The sequence below is a fragment of the Talpa occidentalis genome, unplaced genomic scaffold (genome assembly GCF_014898055.3).
Source record: "Talpa occidentalis isolate TD23 unplaced genomic scaffold, MPIMG_talOcc4v2.1 talOcc4.8, whole genome shotgun sequence".
Taxonomy (NCBI): Eukaryota; Metazoa; Chordata; class Mammalia; order Eulipotyphla; family Talpidae; genus Talpa; species Talpa occidentalis.
Window position 1 is genome coordinate 63790017 of NW_023605194.1, and position 25973 is coordinate 63815989.

General features: G+C 37.0%; 1 protein-coding gene and 1 pseudogene across 3 annotated transcripts in view; one reads left to right on the forward strand and one right to left on the reverse strand.

Moving 5' to 3' along the window:
• Nucleotides 1–1660: 1660 nt before the first annotated feature.
• Nucleotides 1661–25973, reverse strand: part of BMS1 (BMS1 ribosome biogenesis factor) — a 54519-nt gene continuing 30206 nt past the window's right edge. For 2 of the 3 annotated variants that reach the window (XM_037495966.2, XM_037495967.2), the window contains exons 14-23: nucleotides 17643–17716; nucleotides 16230–16406; nucleotides 13190–13378; nucleotides 12923–13103; nucleotides 12676–12734; nucleotides 11849–11971; nucleotides 10612–10759; nucleotides 10119–10294; nucleotides 7510–7671; nucleotides 1661–6981 (exon numbers count right to left, since the gene is read on the reverse strand). In XM_037495966.2, the coding sequence (XP_037351863.1) occupies nucleotides 6757–6981; nucleotides 7510–7671; nucleotides 10119–10294; nucleotides 10612–10759; nucleotides 11849–11971; nucleotides 12676–12734; nucleotides 12923–13103; nucleotides 13190–13378; nucleotides 16230–16406; nucleotides 17643–17716 (1514 nt within the window). In that variant the 3' untranslated portion in view covers nucleotides 1661–6756. The remainder of the gene's footprint in view (nucleotides 6982–7509; nucleotides 7672–10118; nucleotides 10295–10611; nucleotides 10760–11848; nucleotides 11972–12675; nucleotides 12735–12922; nucleotides 13104–13189; nucleotides 13379–16229; nucleotides 16407–17642; nucleotides 17717–25973) is intronic. The other variant, XM_037495968.2, reaches the window with a different exon arrangement.
• On the forward strand, nucleotides 5034–5125 carry LOC119234944 (U6 spliceosomal RNA; annotated as a pseudogene).

Consider the following 25973-nt stretch of genomic DNA (forward strand, 5'->3'; position numbering starts at 1 on the left):
GTTTATTATATAATCACAGTGAGGTTTCAGACTTGAGAAGCAGTCCCATTGGTTTTACTCTGTGAGAGCTGCTCCAATAAACACAAGTTTGAACTTGGTTTATATGGGTGCAAGCAGGGAGTCATTGCCATTAAGAATGTAATTATTCTTGATAGGAGGGACTTCTAAGTTGTCCCAATCTAAAGATATGCTAATACTAGAGGAAGGTAATGCAAGATTTAATCTCCTTTCTTAAGAATGCAGCATAGAGGGCCTCCCCTGGTGGTGCAGCGGTTGAGCGCTGGGTTGCGAAGCTGCCCGCAGCCTCTGCAGCGCAGGTTGGATCCCTGGCCGCAGGCGAGGTTCCCACATGGCGTGACAGACCTCTCCTGCCGTGTCCACTGCTCCCCTCAGCAGTGTATTTCATCACTCTGCCTGTTCTGCTCCCTGCTCTGGCTCTGGTGAATTCTGTCACCCTCCTGCACTTCTGACTGTACCCAGTGCTTGCATAAATAAATAAATAAAACTTAAAAAATAAAAGTCCTGTTTTTCAAAAAAAAAAAACAAACAACAAAGTTATGAGACAAATAAACAGGAATGTATAGTTCACACATAAGAAGAAAAAAAAAGAATGCACTGTAGAGATGCAAAGGCTGGGTACCCATTGTTAAATCTTTTTCATCTGGTTTCCTGATCACCAGTGGGTGTGAAAAGGCTTACTTTACCTGCTGGCATCAGATTTTGTATAACTGTTTCAGATACACATATGGCTTTACTCTCTTGCCTGCTGGAGGCTGAAAGGAGGGGGCTTGGAAAGGGGGCGGAAATTTTTTTAATATATTCACATGACCCAATTTTAATTCTTATAATAAAGATACAATAATCAAAGTTAATGGCAAAAGGATAGACATATCAATCAATAGAACAGAATAGAGAGCCCACAAATAGATCTTCACAAACATGCTCAACTGATTTTTGACAAGGATGTCTTGGGGTAGTTTAATAAGGTTAAAAACTAAGCCCCTACTCCTTGCCCAGCAGGTAATTTTGGGAGGCTTGAAAAGATAAGGGAATAAGATTGCCGTGGGAACTGGGTCATAAGGCCAACCGCCATTACAGAAAAATCAGTAGCTCCAGGAATGCAGAAGTAGAGCTACGGCATATTATGTGTCAAAGGCCAGCACCCAAGACCAGACATCCCAGCAGGTAACTGAAGTAAATTGGAGCCCCAACTAAGAAAGTTGGCAAAAATAAGAGTATAAAAGAGACCCTCAAATCCTTCTTTCATACAGATATCTCCTCTCTCATCCCCTAATCCCTTGCCGGTATTTCAATAAATCTGCCTTCCCTGTTCTCCATTCTCTCTCTGATGAATTCTTTCACCCCCGCACCTCTGGCATCACCCCAATATTATACCACCACAGGATGCAAAGACATTTCAAAGGGGAAAGGATAGTCTTTCACAAATGATTATAGAACAATTGTCTATAAATTTTTTTGATGAAGAACTCCAATCTAAATCTTATACCTTATGTAAAAGTTAACTCAAAATGAAAATCACAGAACTATATAACTATACAACCAAATTCACAATCCAAAAAAGAAGAAATTTAAAAATTAACTTGACAAAAATTTATTATTTTTTAAAAGATTTATTTTTATTTTTATACAAGAACTGGGATACAGGCCAGATGTGCAGGAGGGTGAGAGGATTCACCAGAGACAGAGCGGGGAACAGAACAGGCAGACTGACGAAATACACTGCCAAGGGGAGCAGCAGGCACGACAGGAGAGGTCTGCCACACCATTGATAAAAATTTTAAACTTTGCTAAAGACACTGTTGAGAGACTTAAAAGACAGCTATAGACTAGTAGGAAACAATTGTGAATTACATAATCTGATAAAATATATGAAGAACTTTCAAAATCAACAATAGGAAAACAAGTCAAATAAAAGGTTGGTAAAAGCTGGAACATAAAATTCACCAAAGTAAACAATGCATATGAAAAGATGCTCACCATTCTTAGCCATTAGGGAAATTCAAATTAAAACCATAAGGAGCTAGTGATTCAGGACTAAAATGAAAGGGAAAGATACCATACCTAATATAGGAATCTGCACATACACACCTAGCATAAGCTGCATGTACACACTCTAATGTTCTGTTTTCTTAAAACTAAAACTCTTACTTTGAACTGAAATTCCTGCCCTGATTGTCTAAATTCCTGATGTCTAAATGAGGGCTGGACACTGACACCATCAGAAATAAACCAATCAGGCCAGGATGTACCAAGGTCAAAATAACCAAGAAACCAGAACAAATTCTGGGGGCTGAACAAGGTGAATACCAACAATATCAACTATAACGGGCTATTATGATGGGCTATGACTGTTTTTGTTTAAATCATTATAAAAAGGGCATCTCAAGATGAGATGGCAGAATGGTCTCTCCATTCTCTCAGATCAAAGGCCATGCAAAAACAGTCTTTTCAGGGAGCTACGCCCTCTGTTCTCTCAGATCACTGTGCAGCGATCTGAAAAATAAAAGTGCTAATAGGGGCCTCCCTGGTGGCACAGTGGTTGAGCGCTGGGCTGTGAAGCTGCCCACAGCCTCTGCAGCGCTGGTTCAATCCCCAGGCGCCGGCGAGGGTCCCACATGGCACGCAGACCTTTCCTGCCGCGCCCACTACTCCCCTCAGCAGTATCCTCCGTCTGCCTGCCTATTCTGCTACCCGCTCTGGCTCTGGCTCATTCTCTCACCCTCCCACGCTTCTGACTATACCCAGTATAAATAAGTAAAATAAATCTTAAAAAAAAAAAAAAGTGCTAATAGATTCAATTGTCTTCCTCTTATTGGCTTTTTAGTAGTGATAGGGAGCAGAACCAGGCTTATTCTCAGTAACAATAGCTCTACACATTCCCTAGAACAACTAAAATTACAAGTATTGGTAATGCCAGTGTTAGTAAAGAGGAAGAGTACATAGGAAGTAAAGGACCTGTACAATGGAAGTTATAAGATACTACAAACAGAAATAGAAGAGAGATGGAAAGATTCTCTGCTTATAGGTTGGAAGAATTAACATTGTTAAAATGGCCATATCCAAAATAATATATGAGTTCAATAAAATCCCTCTCAAAGTTAAAATGGTATTCTTCAAAAAAAGTAGAGCAAACATTATTGAATAGCACATCAGAAATTTATACGGAATCATAGAAGACCCCAAAGTCAAATGAAACTATGATTCAAAAAAATGAACAGAAGCATCATACTACCAGACTTCAAACTGTACTACAAAGCAAGAGTAATCAAAACAGTATGGTACTAGAATTTAAAAATGATCACACAAACCAAAGGAATAGAATTGAGCCCAGAAATAAACCCACAGTTACATGGACAACAGCTAAACTACAACAAAGCAGCCAAGAGTATATATTGGAAAAAGGAAAATCTCTTCAACAAATGGTGTTGGGAAAACTGAACAGTCTTATGCTACAGAATGAAACTAGACCACTCTCTCACACCATACACAAAAATCAACTCAAAATGGACTAAAAAGTTGGATATAAAGCTATCATTAAAACAAGGAGACCTGGGCCTCCCCTGGTGGCGCAGCAGTTGAGCGCTGGGCTGCAAAGCTGCCCGCAGCCTCTGCAGCGCCGGTTCGATCCCCAACCACTGGTGAGGGTCCCACATGGCACGCAGACCTCTCCTGCCATGCCCACTGCTCCCCTCAGCAATGTATTTCGTCGGTCTGCCTGTTCTGTTCCCCGCTCTAGCTCTAGTGAAATCTCTCACCCTCATGTGCTTCTGACTGTACCCAGTGCTTGAATAAATAAATAAATAAATCTTTTTAAAAAAAAGGAACTCTCGTATACTATTGGTTGGAATGTAAACTGGTCCAGTCCCTAAGTTAAACAATATGGTAGTTTCTCAAAATATTAAAAATAGATCAACCATATGATTCAGCAATTCCATGCCTAGGTATCTACCCAAAAATGCAAACACACCAATTCAAAGGGATATGCTTTCCTATGTTCAATGAAACACTATTCACAATGGCCAAGTTTTAGAACACTCTAAGTGCCCAAGGGCAGATGAGTAGATTGAAAAGCTGTGGTACACATACACAATGGAATACTACATATATATATATATATATATATATATATAAGGATGAACCATTTGCAACTACATGAATGGAACTGGAGGGGATTATGCTAAGGAAATTTTAAGTCAGGAGAAAGGCAAATGGTCTGAAGAGACAAAATGGAGAAAGACCAGACGGTTTCAGTCAGAAAACAAAGAAACAAAAGGGTCAGGCGAAACCAAACCAAAAACAAACCCTAGAAATTAGACTGTAGAATTGAGGCTACCAGAGGAGGATAGGAAGGTGAAGGGTGACGAGAAAAAGGGTGAGGGAGCCCATCAGACTATGGTGGAGCACATGACTACTTTGGTGGTAGGTGGTGTGCTAACTTAGATCTGAATAGTCGTCTCCTGTATCTCTGAATCAGTGTTATATAGCAATGTTACCTTAATTATTATACATATATACTGTCTTTAGGAAGGACAATTATCTGCAACTGTGCTTAAATATTCTTTTATTTTTCCATCATTTTCTAATTGTAGACTCTTAAAGCTAGGTTATATTCGGCAAAAAAAAAGTTGCAAATTGTGGAAGACTTGGTGTTACAGCCTATATTTTTTATTTAGTTTCATATTTTAAAATGTACCTGTAAAAAAATGGAAATTAGTCTAAAATACTTTTCTAACTTTTATAGGGATATTATGTGTCAGTCTCCAGACTTATTAGCATATTTCCTAACTACTGCTGAGGAATGAAGGAAAACTGACACCTCGGTTCATTAAAAGTGACAGTGTCCCTACTATCACTTTCTATGAAGATGTGGCTCTTGCAGAATTATCTCATCTTCTCTTCTGCAGAGTAGTAAAAAGCAGTTATGGAGACCCAAGGAGAGTTTTGTAAAATCTTCCAAATTAGGTCAACTTATTACAATTCTAGTGGGAAATCTATTGTTAGCCCCAGGGGAATTTACTTTGGGGTGAAAAACTGAAAACAGAGAAGAGTAGAATGGTCTCTGTGCAAGGATGACCTGAAATTTTGTGAAGTGTCCTGTATTTTTATACACACACACAAATGAATGTAAGTAAAATGGGAAATTGGAATAAAATCAATGGACCCTATCAATGTTAATATCTGGTTGTGCAGATAAGGGACTAATATCAAAGATCTACAAAAATGGCCCACATCAAAAAAACTGGACACAACAAATGCTGGCAAGGATGTGGTGATAAAGGAACCCTCTTATCCTGCTGGTGGGAATGTAAACTGGTCCAGTCACTATGGAAAGCTGTGTGAAGGTTCCTCAGAACACTAAAAATAGATCTACCATATGATCCAGTGATTCTACTTCTAGGAATCTACCCAAAGGACATAAAAACACTAATTCAAAAGGAAACCTGCACTCCTATGTTTAATCACAGCACTATTTACAATAGCCAAGATATGGAAACCTAAATGCCCCAAAATTAGATGAATGGATCAAAAAGTTGTGGTATATTTATACAATGGAATACTACTCAGTGATCAAAAAAGACAAACTCAAGCCATTTGTGGCAACTCAAGCCATTGTGGTGGAGGTGAAAGGGATTATACTAGCCAAAATTAGTCAGAAGGAAAAAGATAAACACCAGATGGTCTCACTTATATATGGAATATAGAGAATCCAAATGAAAGGTCAAGAAAAAGTCAAAACTAGCAAGCTGACCATAGAACTGAGGCATTCAACAAAGGAGGGAACAGGTGGGGTGAAAAACAAGGAAGGGAAGAACACAAAGGAACATGGTGATGGTTCATGGTGATACGGTGGCATAGGAACTATGGGGACTACAATGATGTAAGAAACAAAATACAATAAAATTTTTTTTAAAAAATAGTTAGAAATATATATCCTGGTTATGATATTTACACTATAATTTTGTAAAATATTACAACTGTGGGAAAGTGTACAACTATATGTGGATCTAAGATTATAGCAGGGCTATATCAATATATAATCATATATATGCACCATTATCTCAACAAAAAGTCCAAGTTAAAAATAAAGGGCTGGGTGTTAATGAATGAGTGTAATACAAAAAGCCTAATATACATTATTTCTCAGCCCTTATACATAGCAAAACTAGCAAGCCTCTGTTTAAAACAGTATTTACCTATTACACTAACACAAAAAGCAGGTGAAGTAAGATATAAAACATTGATTAGTCAAAGAATACAACATATGGCAGACAAAAAACCAAAATAATACACTTCTCTAAAATTTTACATTAAAGCTAAGGTTCTAAGTTAATATTTTTTGCCCTTCTGGAAGATTTACATGAAGGTATAAAATAAACAGTTATCCACAACCATCAAACATTCTTTCCTAATAAAAACTACTAAGCCAAAATTAAGAGGAAAATATTTTAATATTTTTGTGGTACAAAAATCAAACTAAGACAGGTAAAAGTGGTGTAAAGGAATCTATAAAACTACAAATTACAATGCTTTAAGTCTTGACCTAGATGCTGAGAATAAACAGGTTCATCTATCAGCAGTTTTCCATTTCTCTTCTCAAAGGCACCATCGGGCAGTATATCCAACAAAGAGATCTTTCTTGGCCCCGTCCCTTGACTTGTTATTTGTAAGTACAATAATACCTGAAACTATCCGTCTCTGAAGATCCAAATGAGTCTATCTGTATAGAGCTGGCTTCTAATGCTCCTCATGCCCCTTCAAGCTAGACTTCTGATTTCTCTTTTCTTTCTGACCCTGAATTCGGAACAGCTTCTTCCTGAGTTCCTTCTGTCTCTTCAGTTTCTCTTCTTCCTCCTTTTGTTTCACTTTGAAGTGTTCTTTATTGTGCAGATGTCGTTGCTCCTTGGCCTTCTTCATCTTCTCACTGTGCACAGTACTCAGAGCATCCAGCAGTGCAAGGACCTGACAAGTATAAAACCCAGTGAGCATCAAAGTATTTTTACAGCCACAATGTACTTACCTCTAAGTTTCAGGGAGCCTAAACACCTCAGCTAGCTGTATCAAAAGCAGAGTCAGTCCAAGATTTAAATGAGTATTAACCTAGTAGAATTAGAAAACCATTGCTTACATGAAATATAAGTAGAAACATTATTTACTTAGCAAAGTATTTAAGTAATAATTGTCTTTACCACAAAACCATCTTTGTTAGTCACTCTGTGGTTACAGATACACCTATAACTAAGACAGGATTCACCAGCTGTATGCCTATTATCCACCATTTAAATGCAAAAGGCAGAGCATAAGAAAACAAAAGAAGGGAAATGGGTTCTGGCCTTTCCTCTAACTTCCAGATCTAGTGCCTTTAGTAAGTCTGGCCCTTATCTTTTCCTGATGAAAAAATGAGAATGCCATAGAAATGCCAAGTTTGCTACAGAAAGCATTATGTTCACATCTAATTGAGAACATCAGGAAGTTTTCCAATGACAGTACCTTTCTTTCATGAGGCTCCCGTATGACAGCTGGTCTCAGCCTGTCCTTTGGCGTCTTGCCTGCCTTTGCTTTAGACTTGGGCTTGTTCTTAAAAGGCAGGGCCTTCTGCAAAGCTTTTGGAATGTGCAATGAATTAAAATGTTTCTTCTGCCTCACAATTGGCTGAAAAGAAAAATAAAAGAGTGTGACATTATGATCTATGATTTATATGCACTTAAAACTTAAAATGAATTTACTTTTCCACAAGATCAGTAATACCAGTGTCTGCTAACCATCATAAAAACAAGGATTCAATCATCTATGAACTATCTCAGTGGACATGCACAAGTCTGGGCAAAACAGACGACTATACAGAATATGTTTATAATTCTTCCAATAAATCAACTGCACCCATTTCTATGGTATGAACTATGCTATCTCAACCAAATAGGTGAACAGACCCAAAGTTTCCTTTCATGAAAATTCAGGCTTTATCTTTAGGGCATTCAGATGTTTTTTTTCTAGCCTACTAGTAAGAATAATCCAGTTTTTCATTTTGACTATCAGTCTCTGGATTTAAGGACATGGTTCCTCTAATCAGCGGCCACTGATTCTAATTAAGAAATTTAATCTTAATGGAAGGCTGGCTGAGCAAGCAGAATTTGAACAAAAGATGAAGGCAAAACACTCTGTATTCAATTTTCAAGGTTATTTATTTATTTATTTGTTTGTTTATTTTTGTGGGACCCTTGCCGGCGGCTGGGGAACGAACCGGCACTGCAGAGGCTGGGGGCAGCCTTGCAGCCCAGCGCTCAACAGCTGCACCACCAGGGGAGGCCCGGTAATTTAAATTTTATGCTTAACGTGAGATGACTAAAATTCTTAACGGTCTTAGAAAAAATAAGTTGGAAGCTTCACCCTAGATTTTTTTCCAAGGTCAACAACCTAATAGAGAATATTCCTGCTACATCTTTAGATGTATTAGATGTATTAAAGACATCACCCATGACAATGACCATGTTCTGTTTAGTAATTTTAAAATGCCATAGAACAAAATTATCACTCCTCTCAAAAACAAATAAACACCAAAGGCTGGGCACTAGGTATCACATCCTGAAGCATATATAGAAATTCATGTAAGATGATTCAAAATTTTATCATTTACAATTTTATAGAAAATGTAATGCATAAGAAACTTCCATTTCTGGGCCTCCCTGGTGGCACAAGGGGTTAAGATGTAACCTATGACGCTCACCACAGCCACTGCAGCACGAGTTTGATCCCTGGCCAAGGAGCTACCCACATGGTGCAGCAGACCTCTCCTGACTCGACCACTGCTCCCCTCAGCAGTGTATTTCGGTCAATCTGCCTGTTCTGTTACACACTCTGTCTCTGGTGAATCCTCTCACCCCCCAAACACCTCTGGCCTGTACCCCAGTTCTTATATGTATAAATAAATAAATCTTAAAAAAAAAAGAAACTTCCATTTCCACCAGAATGGCAGACCCTGAACGATCCTCTTATTACAAAACATTAAGTACCCCACATTAAAATAAACGTATCTTTTCAAATCCACTGTTAACCTGTGAAGATAATAAGAAAAGGTCTCAGAGACCAAAATCTAAATGAAATGGGAATCTAGACGGGCTTCAACAAAGAGGTTACTGGGTTATAGAAGGCTGGAATGGCAAACAGGGTACCAATGAGGCCAACTAATGGCAAGGATGTGGAACAAGAATGCCGACAAGCTGTTAGTGGGAGTCTATCCTGGCATGACTTCAGAATATTACAGGCATCCACTAAAGTTAATACCCTGTCGCCTGGCAATCCCACCCTTGGGTATCTATGCAACAGAAATGTATGCACATGCACACCAAACAAGTGGCATGTAAGAGTTCAAGTATTCACAATATCCAAAAGCTGCAAATAACATCCATCAATGAATAAAGTGACACTGTCAATATAATGAAATTCTACTCTACAATAACAACCAATGAATAGCTGCTATATACAAGAACATGGATGAATCTCATTCCATTAAAGGAAAGCACCTAGATGCAATAGTATGTGCTATAGTTTATAAAACTCAAAGACAGGCAGAACGAATTTACATGTCAGGAGTCAGGATGGTTGCCATCTTTGAGGTGAAGAGAGAGTAGTGCATGGGAGGTCACAAGGAGGAGCACCTGTTGTAATGGTAATTCAACGGCTTGTTAAAATTCACTGTATACTTATGATTTGTGTATTTTTTTGTACATATGTTAACAGTTCAATAAAAAGTTCAATAAAAAGTCTTTTCGGGAAAGACTTTTTCCCCAAAACCCACATGGCTTCAATAAGAACTAGCAAAATAAGAACCACCATACATAAATATGGTGGAAAAAGAGTTCAAAAGAGAAAAGTTTTAGTATGCTTTTTTTTTTAGTATGCTTTTAGTTTTAGTATGGAAAGTTTTAGTATGCTTTCCAATCCACAAAAAACTACTATTACCACTTCTTAAACATTCTATAATATATAACATATTCAATCAGATTTACCATTAGACTTTCTACTTGAAAATTCAAAGAACAGAAAACATTATGTACAAAGCACCTGGATAACCCTTGTCTAAAGGTTATATATGTCTATACCTTATACAGAGAATCCTTGTTGGGCTTTAGTTTGATACCATGAGCAAGACGGAGTTGACCCGTTGTCCGCATTCCCGACCAGGTGTCTTTCTCACCGACTGGCTTCAACAAAGAGGTTACTGGGTTATAGAAGGCTGGAATGGAAACAGGGTACCAAGTTCTCATGAAGACAATATCTGGAAAGAGAGAAATTTACTTTATCATTTTCAAAGAAGATTCATTCATATAATTTTCAAGAAGATTCATTCAACTTATCAAGCAAAATATTTACCCCAAACTATTTTTGAATATCACAAAAACTTTGGCTAGGTATGAACCAAATAGCTCCAAATGCAGCATGATCTGGCATAGTGCTTAAGATGCTCCAACTGGGAAGTGATGGAGCTAACTCCAATTTTCTAAAGACCTAAATTACAACCTCTTATCCATGCTGGCTATAAATTAATAGTGAAAGGCAACACATTGTGACAAATGCAGCAAAAAGGATATTTACCACTCATCAGCAACTTATCCTCAAAGCTGGCCCGGAAAGCTCCTTCTGGAGCCCGGAGCGCTTTCTTGATTTGTCCCCTTATTCCACTGACAGTTCGAATTGCAGCACCTTCAAATTTAGCCACTTCCAAGGCAGAGTTAAACATTCCCTACAGGTATATGAAAAGTAAAAATAGATACACAAAATCAGGTACCTTTCCTCTGAGTTCATAAATACCAAAAATATATCCTTGGTTAAAAAATAAAAACTTATTAGAGAATGATAAATAAAATATCTCCCTACTTAAAAGAATTACTAAAAAACACAACTTTGTGGGATCACCAGCAAGCTCATCACTGATATCTTTGTAGAAGAGATCAAAGAGGTATTTATGAACTGGCCTAGATAGCCTTGGCTATCATCTCATAGGGATGGACTATAGCTCAAATCCTATCACTTATGTGCACACACACTCAGAAAAAACCAGTAACTTGCAAGCTGACTATAGATCTGAGGCATATAGCAGGAGATGGGAAACAGGGTCAAAACAGGAAAGGGAAGAGAACAAGGCACTGTAGTGATGTATCACGGGTACTATGGTGATGGTGGTAGAACTACAGGGAGTACACATGAGAGAAGAAATCAAATACTGCCTAAAAATTAACAATAATGTAAGAAAATAAATTAAAAAGAAAAAATAGTGAGATAAATGATGATCCCTATTACCTTATAAGAATATTTAATAATCTTAAACACTATCTTTAAACTAATAAAATCATCAATATGTTGGTCAAACTACCCTCTCATATCATAGTGCTAACAATGTCCATTTCTCTGTACCCTTGCCAAGAGTATTTTGTGAAATGTTTCTATTTTTTTCACCAATCTGTTTGACAAGTCTGTGGCTTTCTCCTTCTCTTAACAACAAACCAGAATGGCAGGTAACTGTAATTCAGTGGATGAGATGACAGGGATCAGTTCTGTGATAGTGCCAGATGTAATAATAATGCCCATTGCTAATTACCTCCATTTTACTTCATCTTAAGATTTCTGATCATATTTAAGCAACATAGGGACTGTATCAAGAAATAAACAAAATATCAAAGACCAATTTTACAAAAGATTTCAAATAATCATAAAAATATTACTTCTATTAGAAATATTTCATTTTACTTTTAACAGTGCATAAATTTATAAATATATGAACATTATATACATATACATATATATATATATACACACACACACACACACAGACCTTAATAAATGAAGTGTTCTTGAAAATTTTATATGGAAAACCAGTGAGCTTTAATTTCTTCACAATTTTTATGGATTTATCCAGATCAAGGACCACTCCTGTGGCAGCTATCCGGAAATCAGGCTAAAAAGGACCCCCCCAAATTTGAAAACAGGAATATCAGCAACAGGAACAATTTTGTGCAATGCAACAAATTACTAAAGTACATTTACTTATAATCAGCTAAGAAAGAATAAAAAACACTGAACATGCAAATAAGTATTTTAACAAAAGCAATCTGAATTTCTAATACATGGAAGCCAAACTAATGATATCTTCAGTATTATCCTGAGAGTGATTCCACTGTAACATAATTTCACAACGATGGCCTATTTGGAATGAAAAGGAATATGACAATTTGTTTATAATCTTTAAGAAATTAAATTGTGTATCTCTAAGGCAGATTCCATCTGTTCATTATTCTATTTTCTGTTAAATAGATCCAATAAACCTGTTCTAGTTGATCAAATGAAGACAGTATGAAGACATATTTCACTAAACCAGCATTAGCAGGCGTATGTTTAGATGGTAGCCAATGTACCCTCAAAACTTTATGATGCTTAGCACACAGTGATCATTGCTTAAATATTTTTAGAAAAATAAATCTAAAATATACATAAAAAGTAACATGTTATCGATACCATTAAACTCTTACCTCCTCTACTTCCACTCTACTTTTAAAGATGTAGAAAAATTAAGAGACATTTACTATACTCTGAAAATGAATAATTTTCAATGTTTATATTCAAGATACATTTATCAAACACAAAAACATCCAAGATATTTACCATTATGCCACTGACAGACTGGACTGCCAAGAACCCAGTTCCTTGTGGAGTGATAGGTCCTTAAAGACAACAAACAAAAAATATTGTGAACCACAAATTTTGGATTCTGTTTCACATGTATAATCCACACCAAAAAAAAAAAAAAGCAATCTTAGGAACTGGGATTTTGTAAAAGGAAAAAACCAAAACTATATAATAAATTACATTCATCTTAATCTATAAGAAAGTTATTCTTATCATATTTTACCCCAAAAGGTTGCTCCACAGTGCATATGCTGCGGGGTATATTTTAGAAGCCTCTGTCTTCCATTGTGGTCTTCAATATAATAGAGTGGAATGGTCTGAAACCTCCTCCACCCTACAGAAAAAATGATTGGATCTCGGGACTTGAGAATTTTCTTATACCAACGATGTTTCTTCAGACGCATCTGAGGGGAAAACAGATTTCAATGGAGTATTGATGCAAGTATGTCCAAAAAGCCTCAAATGTAAAGATGTATCAAAGGGTACCTACCTGAACATAGCCGACATTGCCTTCACTATTGCCCAAACCACCCAAAATAATTGGGTAATGGGGGTCAAAATTAAGCACGAATTCACAGGGAACATTCTCTATCTCAATTCGGACATACATCCCAGGTCGAAAACCCTCATACTGAACTCTGGCTTCATCATCTTGATCTTCAAATTCTGCCCGATTAAGCTATATATGAAAGGGGAAAAAAACAAACAAAAAAAACTCACAATGCTGTTATCTTTAAAAACAAAAAAGATTAACATTTAAAAGATAAGCAATTTCTAAATAAAGGAACCACAGACAGAATTATTTAGGCTTTATCCTAATTTAAAATAATATACATTTTATCTTTACAGTCTGCTCAGGATATATTCCAACTGCTTTCTTTTCTGCTGCTCTAAGATAAAGCAAATGTAAACAACTGTGAAAGGAGCCCTTAATGCTGGAGAGCAAACATTCTCAACTTCTCCAGTCTACACTTCCTTTTCTTCCCAATTATTTCATACTTCCTGCAAACATCTAATGTTACTCTTCATTCTCACTCCCAGCTGTTGACTGCTTCCTAATTTGTTCAAAAATTAAGCAATCTAAAAGATTTTCTACAGTCAACCCTCTACCAGAGCTAACATCCAGGTGTAGCCTTTTATTATAGCTCTACATTGTTCAATACGGTGGCCACTCAAGACTACTTAAATATAAGTTAATGAACATCAAGAATTTAAAAATTCACATCCTCAATCACATTAGCCACATTTCAAATGGTCAGCATCAACATGTGGCTAGTGGCTGCAATGTAGGAAAAACATTTCCATTATTATAGGAAGCTTCACTAGGAAACTGTTAGAAATTATTTATCCATGCTTTTTATTTAATGCCAGACTTCACTTGCACACTGGATGTCACCCACTCTTGCTGGATTTTATCCAGCAGATATTGTCTGTTATTTCTCTCATCTTAAAGTCTTCTTTGACCCTATATCTTCCATCTATTGCCCCATTTCTGTTTGTTTGAAGAAAAATGCCTCATAAGTTTTCTATCACCATAACTAGTTTCTCTGCTACCATTCTCATAAATCCCTTAAAATTGGTCTTCTAAAAAAAAAAAAAAAAAAAAAAAAAGGACTTCTACCCACACTCTATAAAAAACGCCAAAGTCACTAAAGGCCTCCCTAAGCAATTAACACACTAATGGGTGTGTTACTTTTTTCTACCTAGAATAATTCATGTGCGCTTTGATGTCTTCTCTCTCCTGGACACTATTCAATCCCTTTGCTGCTTCCTCCTCTCTGCCCTGCCTCCTATATTGAGTACCAGTGTCAGTCCTGGTCTTCTCTTCTGTCTTTATGTTTACTCCTTAGGTCACCCCATCCATCTCATGGTTTTAAGTAGCATCTAAATGGTAAGGATTGGGCCTCCCTGGTGGTGCAAGTGGTTGAGCGCCATGCTGTGAATCTGTCTGCAGCCTGTGGAGCACCTGTTTGATCCCGGCCAGCGAGGGTCCCACATGGCGCAGCAGACCTCCTGTTGTGCCCACTGCTCTCTTCAGCAGTGTATTTCCTCAGTCTGCCTGTTCTGTTCCCAGCTCTGTCTCTGGTGAATCCTCTCACCCTCCTGTGCATCTGGCCTGTACCCCGGTTCTTGTGTAAATGAATAAATAAATCTTTACAAACAAAATAAAACAAATGCTAAGGATTGTACCTCAAAGTCCTTCTATCTAATATTCCTCACTGACTAGCTTGACATTCCACTTGTCTGAGAGATTACCTCAAATCTAAGAGATCCAAACTTCATCTTCCCAGACAAACCTGCACCAATTAGAGGTTTTTCTCTCTTACTTATGCCAACCTTCTCCTTCCATTAAGTCATCCTTATTTCCTCTCTCACATACCGCATTCAATCTACTTGGACTCCCTATCCATCTAGCTTTCAAATAAAGTATACCAGAATTTAATTCTGGTCCATCGTCACCCTACCCTCACCCCACACCTGTCCCTCAGAGTGAATCACCTTAATCTTCTGAACTCTTGCCAGGCAATCCTTTCAAGGTATATTTCCCTTCTGCTCAAAACTCCCATGGAACCCCAGAAAACTCGGAGTAAAACATCAAAGTCCAACATCAATGGCCCACAAGGTTCTAGGCAATTTAAATCATAAATGGCCAGAAGCAAAGATTTCAGAACTAGCTTTACAATTCTTAGTTGCTTCTGTCAAAGACCAATTAGACTTGGAACCACTATGTAAATGACTAACTAGATTATACCATCTTTGACTAGATGAAGGTCTAGTTTGAACACAGCCTATTAACCACAAATTCACAAATCATATACTTAATTTGCATAACATACAGGCAGCATTAACATTATGTTCCAGCTTACAGGAATTCTTGGTGGCCCCTCTTATCAAAGGGGAGCTCAACTGTGTATATACATCTTTGTGTTTCCTTCAGAGAGGGCTGATCAACTCAAATAGTTTGCACAGTATCAAAAGGCAGGAGGGCCAGAATCTCCCTTTCAGTGTTGCAAGAGCTCCCTTTATCTCCACACAATGACCTTATACTCAGAATATCCTCTGAACTCTGATCAAGGTGAGTCCTCAAATAATCTTCTCCAGAAAAAAAAAAAAAACCTTCTCCAGAGAATACAGATGTGTACATAAACCATGCAGGCCAAGGATTACCTACTCATTCAAATTATTTACTTATGGTTCCAAGAAGCAGTACTCAGAATGGCAAGATAATGTTTGCATTTAAAAATAAACACTGTCTCAAATTACTACAGTGTGAGATCCTCAAAAGTGGCTGTTCTGCTCAGGCCATTCTGTTTTCTCAGCATTTAATTCTTGATACAAAATACATACTCATAAATTTCTGCTGAATTTCTGACTGAAGAAATAATTAGATGACTGTGTGAATAAACACATTCACTGCTTACTGATATAGGAGTCCAAACAACAAGCACAGAGGCAGGCCAGGAAGCAGAGACACAAGTTATGAAAATATTATTACAATCTTGAAGCTAACAGGAACTGAATTTTCTTACCTGTGCTTGTTTCTGCATTTCTCCTTTAAGATCATCAAAATAGGTACTTTCTCCCTCATCATATTCTGCATCAAACATTTCCTTCAATTTTCTCTTTTTTTCCAAATGCTTTTTCTTGGCACTTTCTTCTTCATTTGGGTCAACTTCTTCCTTGACTTCTTCCTTGACATCTTCAACCTTAAATTTACAGAAAAGAAAATGTCTTAAAAGTTTGTGGAAATCAGGCCTCCCCGGTGGTGCAGCAGTTGAGCGCTGGGCTGCGATGCTGCCCACAGCCTCTGCAGCGCCAGTTCGATCCCCGGCTGCCAGCGAGGGTCCCACATGGCACGCAGACCTCTCCTGCCATGCCTGCCGCTCCCCTCAGCAGTGTACTTCGTCAGTCTGCCTGTTCTGCTCCCCGCTCTGGTGAATTCTCTCACCCTCCTGCGCTTCTGACTTTACCCAGTGCTTGTATAAATAAATAAATAAATCTAAAAAAAAAAAAAAAAAGTTTGTGGAAATCTTTTCTTTAAATCATAGAGAATAGGGCCTCCCTGATGGCACAGGTGGTTGAACACAGCGCTGTGAAGCTCTCCACAGCCTCCACAGTGCCAATTCGATCCCCGCCAGCCTCGGAGCAACCCACATGGCAAGCAGACCTCTCCTATCTTGCCCGCTGCTCCCCTCAGCAATTTATTTAGTCTGCCTGTTCTGTTCCCAGCTCTGTCTCTGATGAATCCTCTCACCCACCCGCGTATCTGGCCTGTACCCCGGCTCTTGTATAAATAAATCTTGAAAAAAAATCATAAAGAAGATTAAAAATTTATATTTGAGCTACAAAAGTCTTAAGTTATTATCATCATATAAACAAAACAAAAAGATTTTGGCTCTAACATGTATAGCTATAAAAAACATTTACGATACATTAGAATTCCTTAATCTGGTTGGGAATGCTAAATATGAATAAAAAGTGTCCTTAACCCAAATGCTCAAATGCTCCTAGATGTTGTTCAAAAGAAACATTAGGGAGAATAGGGGGCTTTTTTTTTAGGTGGCACTTAAATTTGAGAAGAGAATGATGGAAAAAAAGAAAGTGACTCAGGAGCTAAAACTTTCAATGACTGAAGAATCGTAAGGACAAGAAGTAGTAGGTATCAAGAATAAACCAGCAATCTTTGATTTATCCCCATGACTCAGGAGCTAAAACTTTCAATGACTGAAGAATCATAAGGACAAGAAGTAGTAGGTATCAAGAATAAACCAGCAATCTTTGATTTATCCCCATCCTCTATATTTTTAGGAAGCAATCCAGCCAGTCTATAAATCTACACAGAAAACAAGCAAGGCCTGCACTTCTTAATATAGGCCACTCTCAGAACATACTGACCACAGATCAAGGATCAGTGGCAAGAGCTGGCTATGAAAAAGGCATACCTGAGTTTCTGGGCCAGACTTCCCTTTGTGCACGTCCCCTGTTTCTAGGTCTTCAAAGTCACCATAGAGTTCTTCTGGAAAAAAGATCCAAATGAGTCCTCTGTGAATAAGGTTGCATATGACACTCTAGCACCACCCAGTACCAGGTGGGCTATGAGTTCTGCATCCCAAATTTCACTTTTCTTGTTCCTATTGCTGCACCCCCCAAAATAATCTGTACTTGTTTCTTTTTCTTTTTAAATTGTTAGTATTTTATTACATGTTTAGGTTAATTAAATGGACCCAATTCATATTTCCATATTTCACTTCAAAATCTCACTTAGCCAAGAGCTATTTTTCCAGTATAGGGAACAGATACTCTGGTAGCAGATTCACACAGTGTAGGCATGTGGAGGACTACAGCTGCGTCCTCCAAAAACCAACAGTTTAAAGAGTGATTTGAAAAGCTATGGCTTGATAATAACAAGAGTGAAAAATTTTAATAATAAAGATCAACATAACACAACCATACGTCATACCCAGGAAAAATGCTAGATTACAAAAAAATACTGCATTTGGAGTATAAATAGTACCAAAACAGTGCCAAGCCCACATGAAGAGGTCATCCATCCATCCATCCATCCATCCATTCATTTCTGGAGTTCTAAGTTTAGTTGTAGACAAGAAAATAAATAAATAAGCTAATTGTTGGAAGGCACCATTTATTTTCATATAAGATCCAAAGAACCAAGAGATAAAGAAGATATAATAGATGAACAATTCTATTCATAATAAAAACAAAGAAGAATGAAATACTTAGGCATAAACCTAACAAAAGTGTCCTGAAACTTCATTTTTAATTTTTTAAAAGCTTTACTATGTTACCAAAGGACACATGGAATAACATTAGCTAACACTTGTAAGTACTTTACACTCCGGTACCACTCTAAGTATCTTCCATGCCTTAACTAATATTCTTCAACATCACCCAGTGAAGGAGGTATGATTATCACCTACTGAAAAAATAAAGATTACCATATGCTTGCAGTAAAAGACTCATTATCATGAAAATGTCAATTCTCCCTTTTAACAAGGTTATAATAATAATTTAAAAAAAAAGTCACAAAGGATTTCTGGTCTAGTAAAGATGGCGTACCCAAGGTTTCTCTGTGAATAGATATAGCCATCAATTCTAAAAATAATACAAGAGCATAGAGACAACCAAAGAAGCAAACTTTGAAAGTTGAGAAGAAATGTTGGTCAATGAGATTCCCCAGGACTAGAGGAATGGTGAAGTGGCCAGTGTCTCACTGCACTAAATCCACAGAAAGGGCAGCCCATAAGGTAGCAATAGAAGGCAGCCCACGTACAGTCATTCTTTCCCCAGATCAAAACGGATTTCCCTGGTAACTTCAGGACATCACTGATAATGAACTGATGAAGGGAAGTGCTCTCCTTCCCCAAAGAACCTGTATCTCCTTTCAGGAGACCAAGATTTATCAGCAAAGGGGGAGTTTCTCTTCCCCCACCTAAAAATGTGTGCCTGCCAACATCGGTAAAGGAGATCCCCCCACAACAAGCAAACTGGCCCCATAAGCCAAGACAAACTTTCTCCACTTAGCCCTACCAGGTGTCCTAGTCTGGGGAAGCTACTCTGTTCCCGCGAGCTGGCACCAGCAGGGACCTATGGCACCAGATGAACAAAGCAGGCCAACAAATACTGCAAAGACTCTGAAATTAAACTATCATTTGAACCACAGCCCACAAGTAGATATCAAGACAACACACATGCAGCAAGAGATATGGAAAGAGTTTATGACTCATCTAACAAAGTATTATGAGGAAAGCAAGGCAGATGTCCCAACCTATTCTAAATATAGCTAGAGAGAGCAGGGAGGAAAAGAATAGGTAGGGCTTTTAATGGTGGTTGGAGCAGGGGATTGGGTTGAGGGCAGGGGTATACATGGCTTGAACATTCTGCTGGTACCAAAAAACAGAGCACCTGGTGTAGGACAGGTATAGGACAGAAAGGGGGAAAGGAGAGGTGAGACTTAAGTCTATACAAATAGACTTAAGAGGTGGAGGCAAATACAATCACAGTTTCTTATATAAGTCAGGCATCCGTCTAACTTAGAGTCCGATCATTCCAATCACAGGAAAAATGAAAACAAATTTCCACAGAAAGACCTATAAATGAATGTTCAGAGTAGCCTTCATTGTTAAAGTCTCAAGCTGGAAATAACCTCAGTAGTCAGGAGGAGAAAAATAAAAATTGGGGTATATCGGTGCAATATAATACTAATCAACAAAAGAGCAAACTACAGTTGACCCTTGAACAACAATGAGGTTAGGATATCCTCCTGCCCCATAGTTGAAATCACGTATAACGTTTGACTCTTGCAAAACTTAACCACTAATAGCCTCTGTTGACTCGAAGCCTTACCGATAATAAAAACAATTAACTTATTTTGTATGCTATATGCATCACATACTGTTTTCTGACAATAAAGCAAGGTAAAGAAAATGTTATTATGAAGATCACAAGGAAAAGAAATTACATTTACAATACTGTACTATAATTATGGATACTGTGGGCCTCCCTGGTGGCGCAGCGGTTGAGCGCTGGGTTGCGAAGCTGCCCCCAGCCTCTGCAGGGCCGGTTCGATCCCCGGCTGCTCCCCGGCCACCGGAGGAGGGTCCCACATGGCGCGCAGACCTCTCCTGCCGCCCGCTGCTCCCCTCAGCAGTGTACTTCTGCCTGCTCTGCTCCCCGCTCTGGCTCTGGTGAATTCTCTCACCTTCCCGCGGTTCTGACTGTACCCAGTGCTTGTATGTATGTATGTATCAATCAATCAATCAATCAATAAATAAATAAATCTTTAAAAAAAAAAAAATAAAAAAAATAATTATGGATACTGTAAGTTTACTTTTGTTTACAAGAAATTTTATGTATAATTGGGTCCCACAGTTCAAATCCATGTTGTTTAAGGTTCAACCATACAAAATGAATGAATTTCATAAACAGTATGCTAAGAAAAATTAATCTAGAGACAAAATAGAGTATACTTATTTTGTAATTCTAGAAAAGGCAAAATTAATCTACATTGACAAAAAGCAGATCACTGGTTGCCTTGAAGCTGGTGTGGTTTTAGGGGATAAAGACTGATTGCTAAAAGCCCATGAGGTGCTATCTGAGGTGAAAGAAACATTGGAATTATTTTATTTCTTGGCTGCAACAACAGTATATGAGCATACAATATTCAAACTAACCAAACTATATTCTTAAAACTGATACATTTACTTGTATATAAAATATATCTCAAAAGGTTGATTTCTTAAAAGGAAAACTATTATGTTGAGGGATAGAACCCAGAAAGTGAAGAATACATACTTTCTGATTACTTTTGTATGAAGCCCAAACTATGGTAATAAGAATCCAAAAGTGGCTGACTAAGGATTGGGTGCTCACTACAAAGTGCACAGGGAAACATTTTGGGATGACAGAAATAGCCTTATCTTGTTATGGGTGACAGGTATAGAAGTATAGAACTGTCAAAATTGATTAAGTTGAACAGTAAGTCATACCTCAATTTAAATAACAAGGCTTAAAGAACAAAAAATTAAAATTCCATAACTAATAAATACAAGTAAAAGGAAAAGCCAAATCTCATTAATTTTCTAATCATGAGGAAAACAGAAGTAAAAAATAAATATGCAAGTATGGATTCACAAAATAGATAACATGCAACTGACTAAAAAAATGGATGAAAAATACATATGAAAAGTGCTTATAACAGATCAGTTTAATTCTAAGTTCAAATTTTCAGTGAAAGTTTTGCGAGAAAATATAACTCATAGCATTCCCATTAAGATCTGGAACAAGACAAGGATGTCCACTCTCACCACTGCTTTTCAACATAATACTAGAAGTCCTAGCCAGAGCAATAAGATAAGAGAAAGACATGCAAGGAATACAAATAGGCAAGAAAGAAGTCAAACTATCACTATTCGCTGACAATATGGTAATATACATAGAGAACCCCAAAAACTCCACAGAAAAACTAATTAAACTAATCAAACAGTTTAGTAAAGTGGCAGGATACAAAATCAACACACAAAAATCAGTAGCCTTCCTATACACAAACAATAAATCTGAAGAAGAAGAAATCAAGAAAACCATCCATTTTATTATTGATATTAAAAAAAATCAAATACTTGGGAATAAACATAACAAAAGAAGGACCTTTACAAAGAAAACTATAAAACACTGTTAAAAGAAATAGAAGTAGGCACAAAGAAATGGAAAGACATCCCCTGCTCATGGATTGGAAGAATTAACATTATCAAAATGGCCATCCTACCGAAAGCAATCTACAGATTCAATGCTATTCCAAATAAAATTTCCATGTCATTCTTCAAAGAAATAGAAAAAATATTGATGAAATTCATATGGAGCCATCAAAACCCCTGAATAGCTAAAACCCTCCTGAAAAAAAAGAAAGGGAATGGCGGCATCACTCTCCCAGATTTCAAACTATACTACAAGGCCATAATAATCAAAACTGCATGGTATTGGAACAAGAACAGACACACGGACCAATGGAACCGAATAGAAAACCCAGAAATAAACCCACAGATTTATGGTCAACTAATCTTTGACAAAGGAGCAAAGAATATGCATTGGAGCAAAGAAAGTTTGTTCAATAAATGGTGCTGGGAAAACAGGGTCGCTACAGTGGTTGCAGCAACTCAACTCTGCCATTGAAGCTTACAAAGAGTCATAGCTAATACTAACAAAATACAGTGGCTGTGTTCCACTAACACTATTTATGGATACTGAAATTTTAATTTCATGTAATGTTTATATGTCATTTTTAGTCCTTTAAAAATGTAAAATCTATTTTAGCTGCAGGTCAAACAAAAATAGGCAGTAAATTTGATTTGGTCTTCAAGTCCAATTAGTGGGCACCTGATCTAGATTATAAGACGACCAAGAAATTAACAGCTAATGTTATGCATGAAATCAATCAGATCTGATAAGGGGAAAAAACCTTGGCTGGAAACATCTGGGGCTAATTGGAAGAATCTGAACATGGATTAAATTAGATACTATTATGCTACTTTCTATACAGATAAGATTGTAGTTATGCAAAATATCTCTAGATTTAACCGGTGGGCCTCCCTGGTGGCGCAGCAGTTGAGCGCTGGGTTGCGAAGCTGCCTGCAGCCTCTGCAGCGCTGTTTCAATCCCCGGCTGCTCCCTGGCCACCAGAGGAGGGTCCCACATGGCCAGACCTCTCCTGCCGCCCGCTGCTCCCCTCAGCAGTGTACTTCGGTCCTTCTACCTGCTCTGCTCCACGCTCGGGCTCTGGTGAATTCTCTCACCCTCCCGCGCTTCTGACTGTACCCAGTGCTTGTATAAATAAATAAATAAATAAATCTTATATATATATATATATATTAGATTTATCAGGTGCTTGTAGTGGTGAACTGTCATGAAGTCTGCACTTTATTTTAAAATAGTTCAGGATACTCACCCACAGAGACAACACATATATATATAGTAACACATATGTAGATAACATACATAAAATATATAAGTTGAATGTACGTACACTTGTGTTTATCATATTATTATTTCAACTTTTCTATAAGTGTAAACTATTTCACAATAAAAAATTGCAAAAATACAAGCAAATAACCCATTTTTCCAGAGAAAATGGGTAACGAGTAAGGAGGAAACCAGCAAATTTAACCAGTGAATTCTTTCACATTTATGATTAAAATAAACTCTAAGTGATAAAAACTGTTATGGTTGACAAAAAAAAGGATTCAAAGAAAGCTATGTATTCAAAATCTGAAAAAGAGAGCATTCGGGAAGACACAGTAACCCAGCTCACTGATAAATACAGTTACAAATGAACAACAGCAAATCTTTTCAGCTGTCCATTAAAACAATCATTTATCTAGCTTAAGGATGGCTTAACAGCAGCAAATCTATTAGCATAACACATCACATTAACAGATTCAATAAGGAAAATACATAGTAACATGGAGATGACAAAAAGGAATTAAAAAAATTAATCAGAAATATAAAATTGCTAGGAATAACCATAAGGAATATATGGTGATGCAGAAATCTTTAATCAGAGATAAGATTTAAATATGGCCAAAACATGTTCCTGGAGAAAACAGTATAGAACACTGTAGAAAAGCTTCAACTATTTCCAAGTCAATTTTTCAGTTAATGTAATACCAATTAAAAAACAAAATATATTCTGTGATTCATTAAAATGGTTTTCAAAGTTATTTTGGACCACTAGTTGACCTATCAAACTGGAAAAACTAAAAATAATACATAATAGTGAGTTTTGTTCAAAATGTAGGGAAGCTTTAGAACATTTGTCTAGGACAACATAAGTTCAAAATTAAAATGTATACACCCTTTGATAAAGTAATTCCATTTCTAAAAATCTGCTCTATATATTCCTATAAGTTATTAAAGATGTTCACTGTGACCTTATCTGTAAGAATAATAAACTACATAAAGACTAAATGGAAATCAATGAGTAAAATAAGTTATGGCACATCAACAAATATACAACCATTAAAAAGAATGAGATTGCTCAAAATATTTGATACAGAGGATGTCTATGAAAAACATTTCAGTGACACAAACATATGGAGAACATGTAAGGTTACACAGCAATTTCTGTCTTAACAAAAAATGATTGCACACTTGACAGTGGCTACAGTAACCCCACAAGCAAAGGAAGGAGGGTTCAGCACTTGTAAGTCCAAATTTTTATTTTTTTTTTTTTTTTTTTTTTGTGATTTTTATGTCTGGACACCATGTCCTCTCCATTTTTTCCTCCTACATACTTCTTTTTTTTAATTTGAATTTTATTTTTATATTCCCCATACAATTACAAATGCCTTATTTTGATCCCAAGCCCGCCTTTCCCCGCCCCCCACCCCCCATAGAGTGTCTCTGGTTCATAGTTGTTTGTTGATTTTGATATTTTCTTTCTTAAAGTTATTCTTTGAAAATTCTTGTGTTGAATAATCTGCAAGTGTTGTTATTTTTATTTGCATAAATGAAAATTCAATAGAAGTTAATCTAAAAAAAGATGTGATTATGAAGTAAATTTGAAAATGAGGTGTTTTCTTAGATTATAAAAGACATAAGATAACAGCATGAGAATCAAAAGACAACAGCACAGAAGAGAAGGCCTTAAACTGTCCTTCCATATATGTACACACGTGTGCACACATATAAGAATCAATTTAAGTAAGTGTACTATAAAAAACAACTCTAGGCCTAGTCATACAAGTTTCAGTACTTCAGTGATTGTGCAGTGAATACACATTCCAATGACCTGGAATTAGCCTTAACTATTTTCTTAAAGCTCTCTCATGCTAACTATTTTGTTAAACTCCCTCAGGCAAATCTCCCTTGGTCAGTGCATGATTCATACTGATCAACGACTCTGCTCTGAAACCATAAGTTCAAAGAATTTTGGGGCCCTTTGCTGTAGGAACTTGTCAGCACTGTTTATTGATAACAATGAGATTAAGGAGGTGACACCCGGAGAGCGCTCTGTAGAAGCCAATTATTGAGGAGTACACCTCTGAGACAAACAACATGTGAAAAAAAGACTATTCAGCTTCCAGGTCATTGGTACTCAAACAAAGTGCATCCTGCCACAGCCCTCGCAGAGGGAAGACAGCTGGAGCTGCACCTGGCCTCTGCAGACCCCTGGGCTTTGTGGTAGTCTATACTGATTGCTCAATTGCATCCCTTTCCTGTAATAAACTAGATTTGAAAACACTATCATTTTGGGTCATGTAAGTCTGTGGTAGTAATGAAAACCTATAAAATTGCCACCCTGGTTAGTGCAGTGACACAAAAGAAAAATCTATGGAAAAAATGAAATGACTCCCCCCCCACCAAAAATTGATAAGACTTTACTACACAATATTTTAAAAATGCATATTTAATGTAATATTAAACAAAATTTTAAAGTTAAATAAAAAGCAGAAAAAATTGCAACAAATGAAGGATATATGCCCTTTAGAGAGAAATATTAAAAATATTAAAAATATTGAAATAGCAAAATAAATACACTAACATCTCATAAAAAAAAATATTGTACAACAGACAAGGTATTCACCAAAGAAATGCCACAGCTAAATTATCTTAAATAAACTGTCACTTATTATACTAATCCAAAAAATTGCAAGTTACAATGGCAACTGGCAAAAAGAAATTTTTTTCATGGGCTTTACTCAAATACTGTAAATATCAAGTATCAAACAGTAAAATATGCACTGCTGATCCCTCATCCCTGG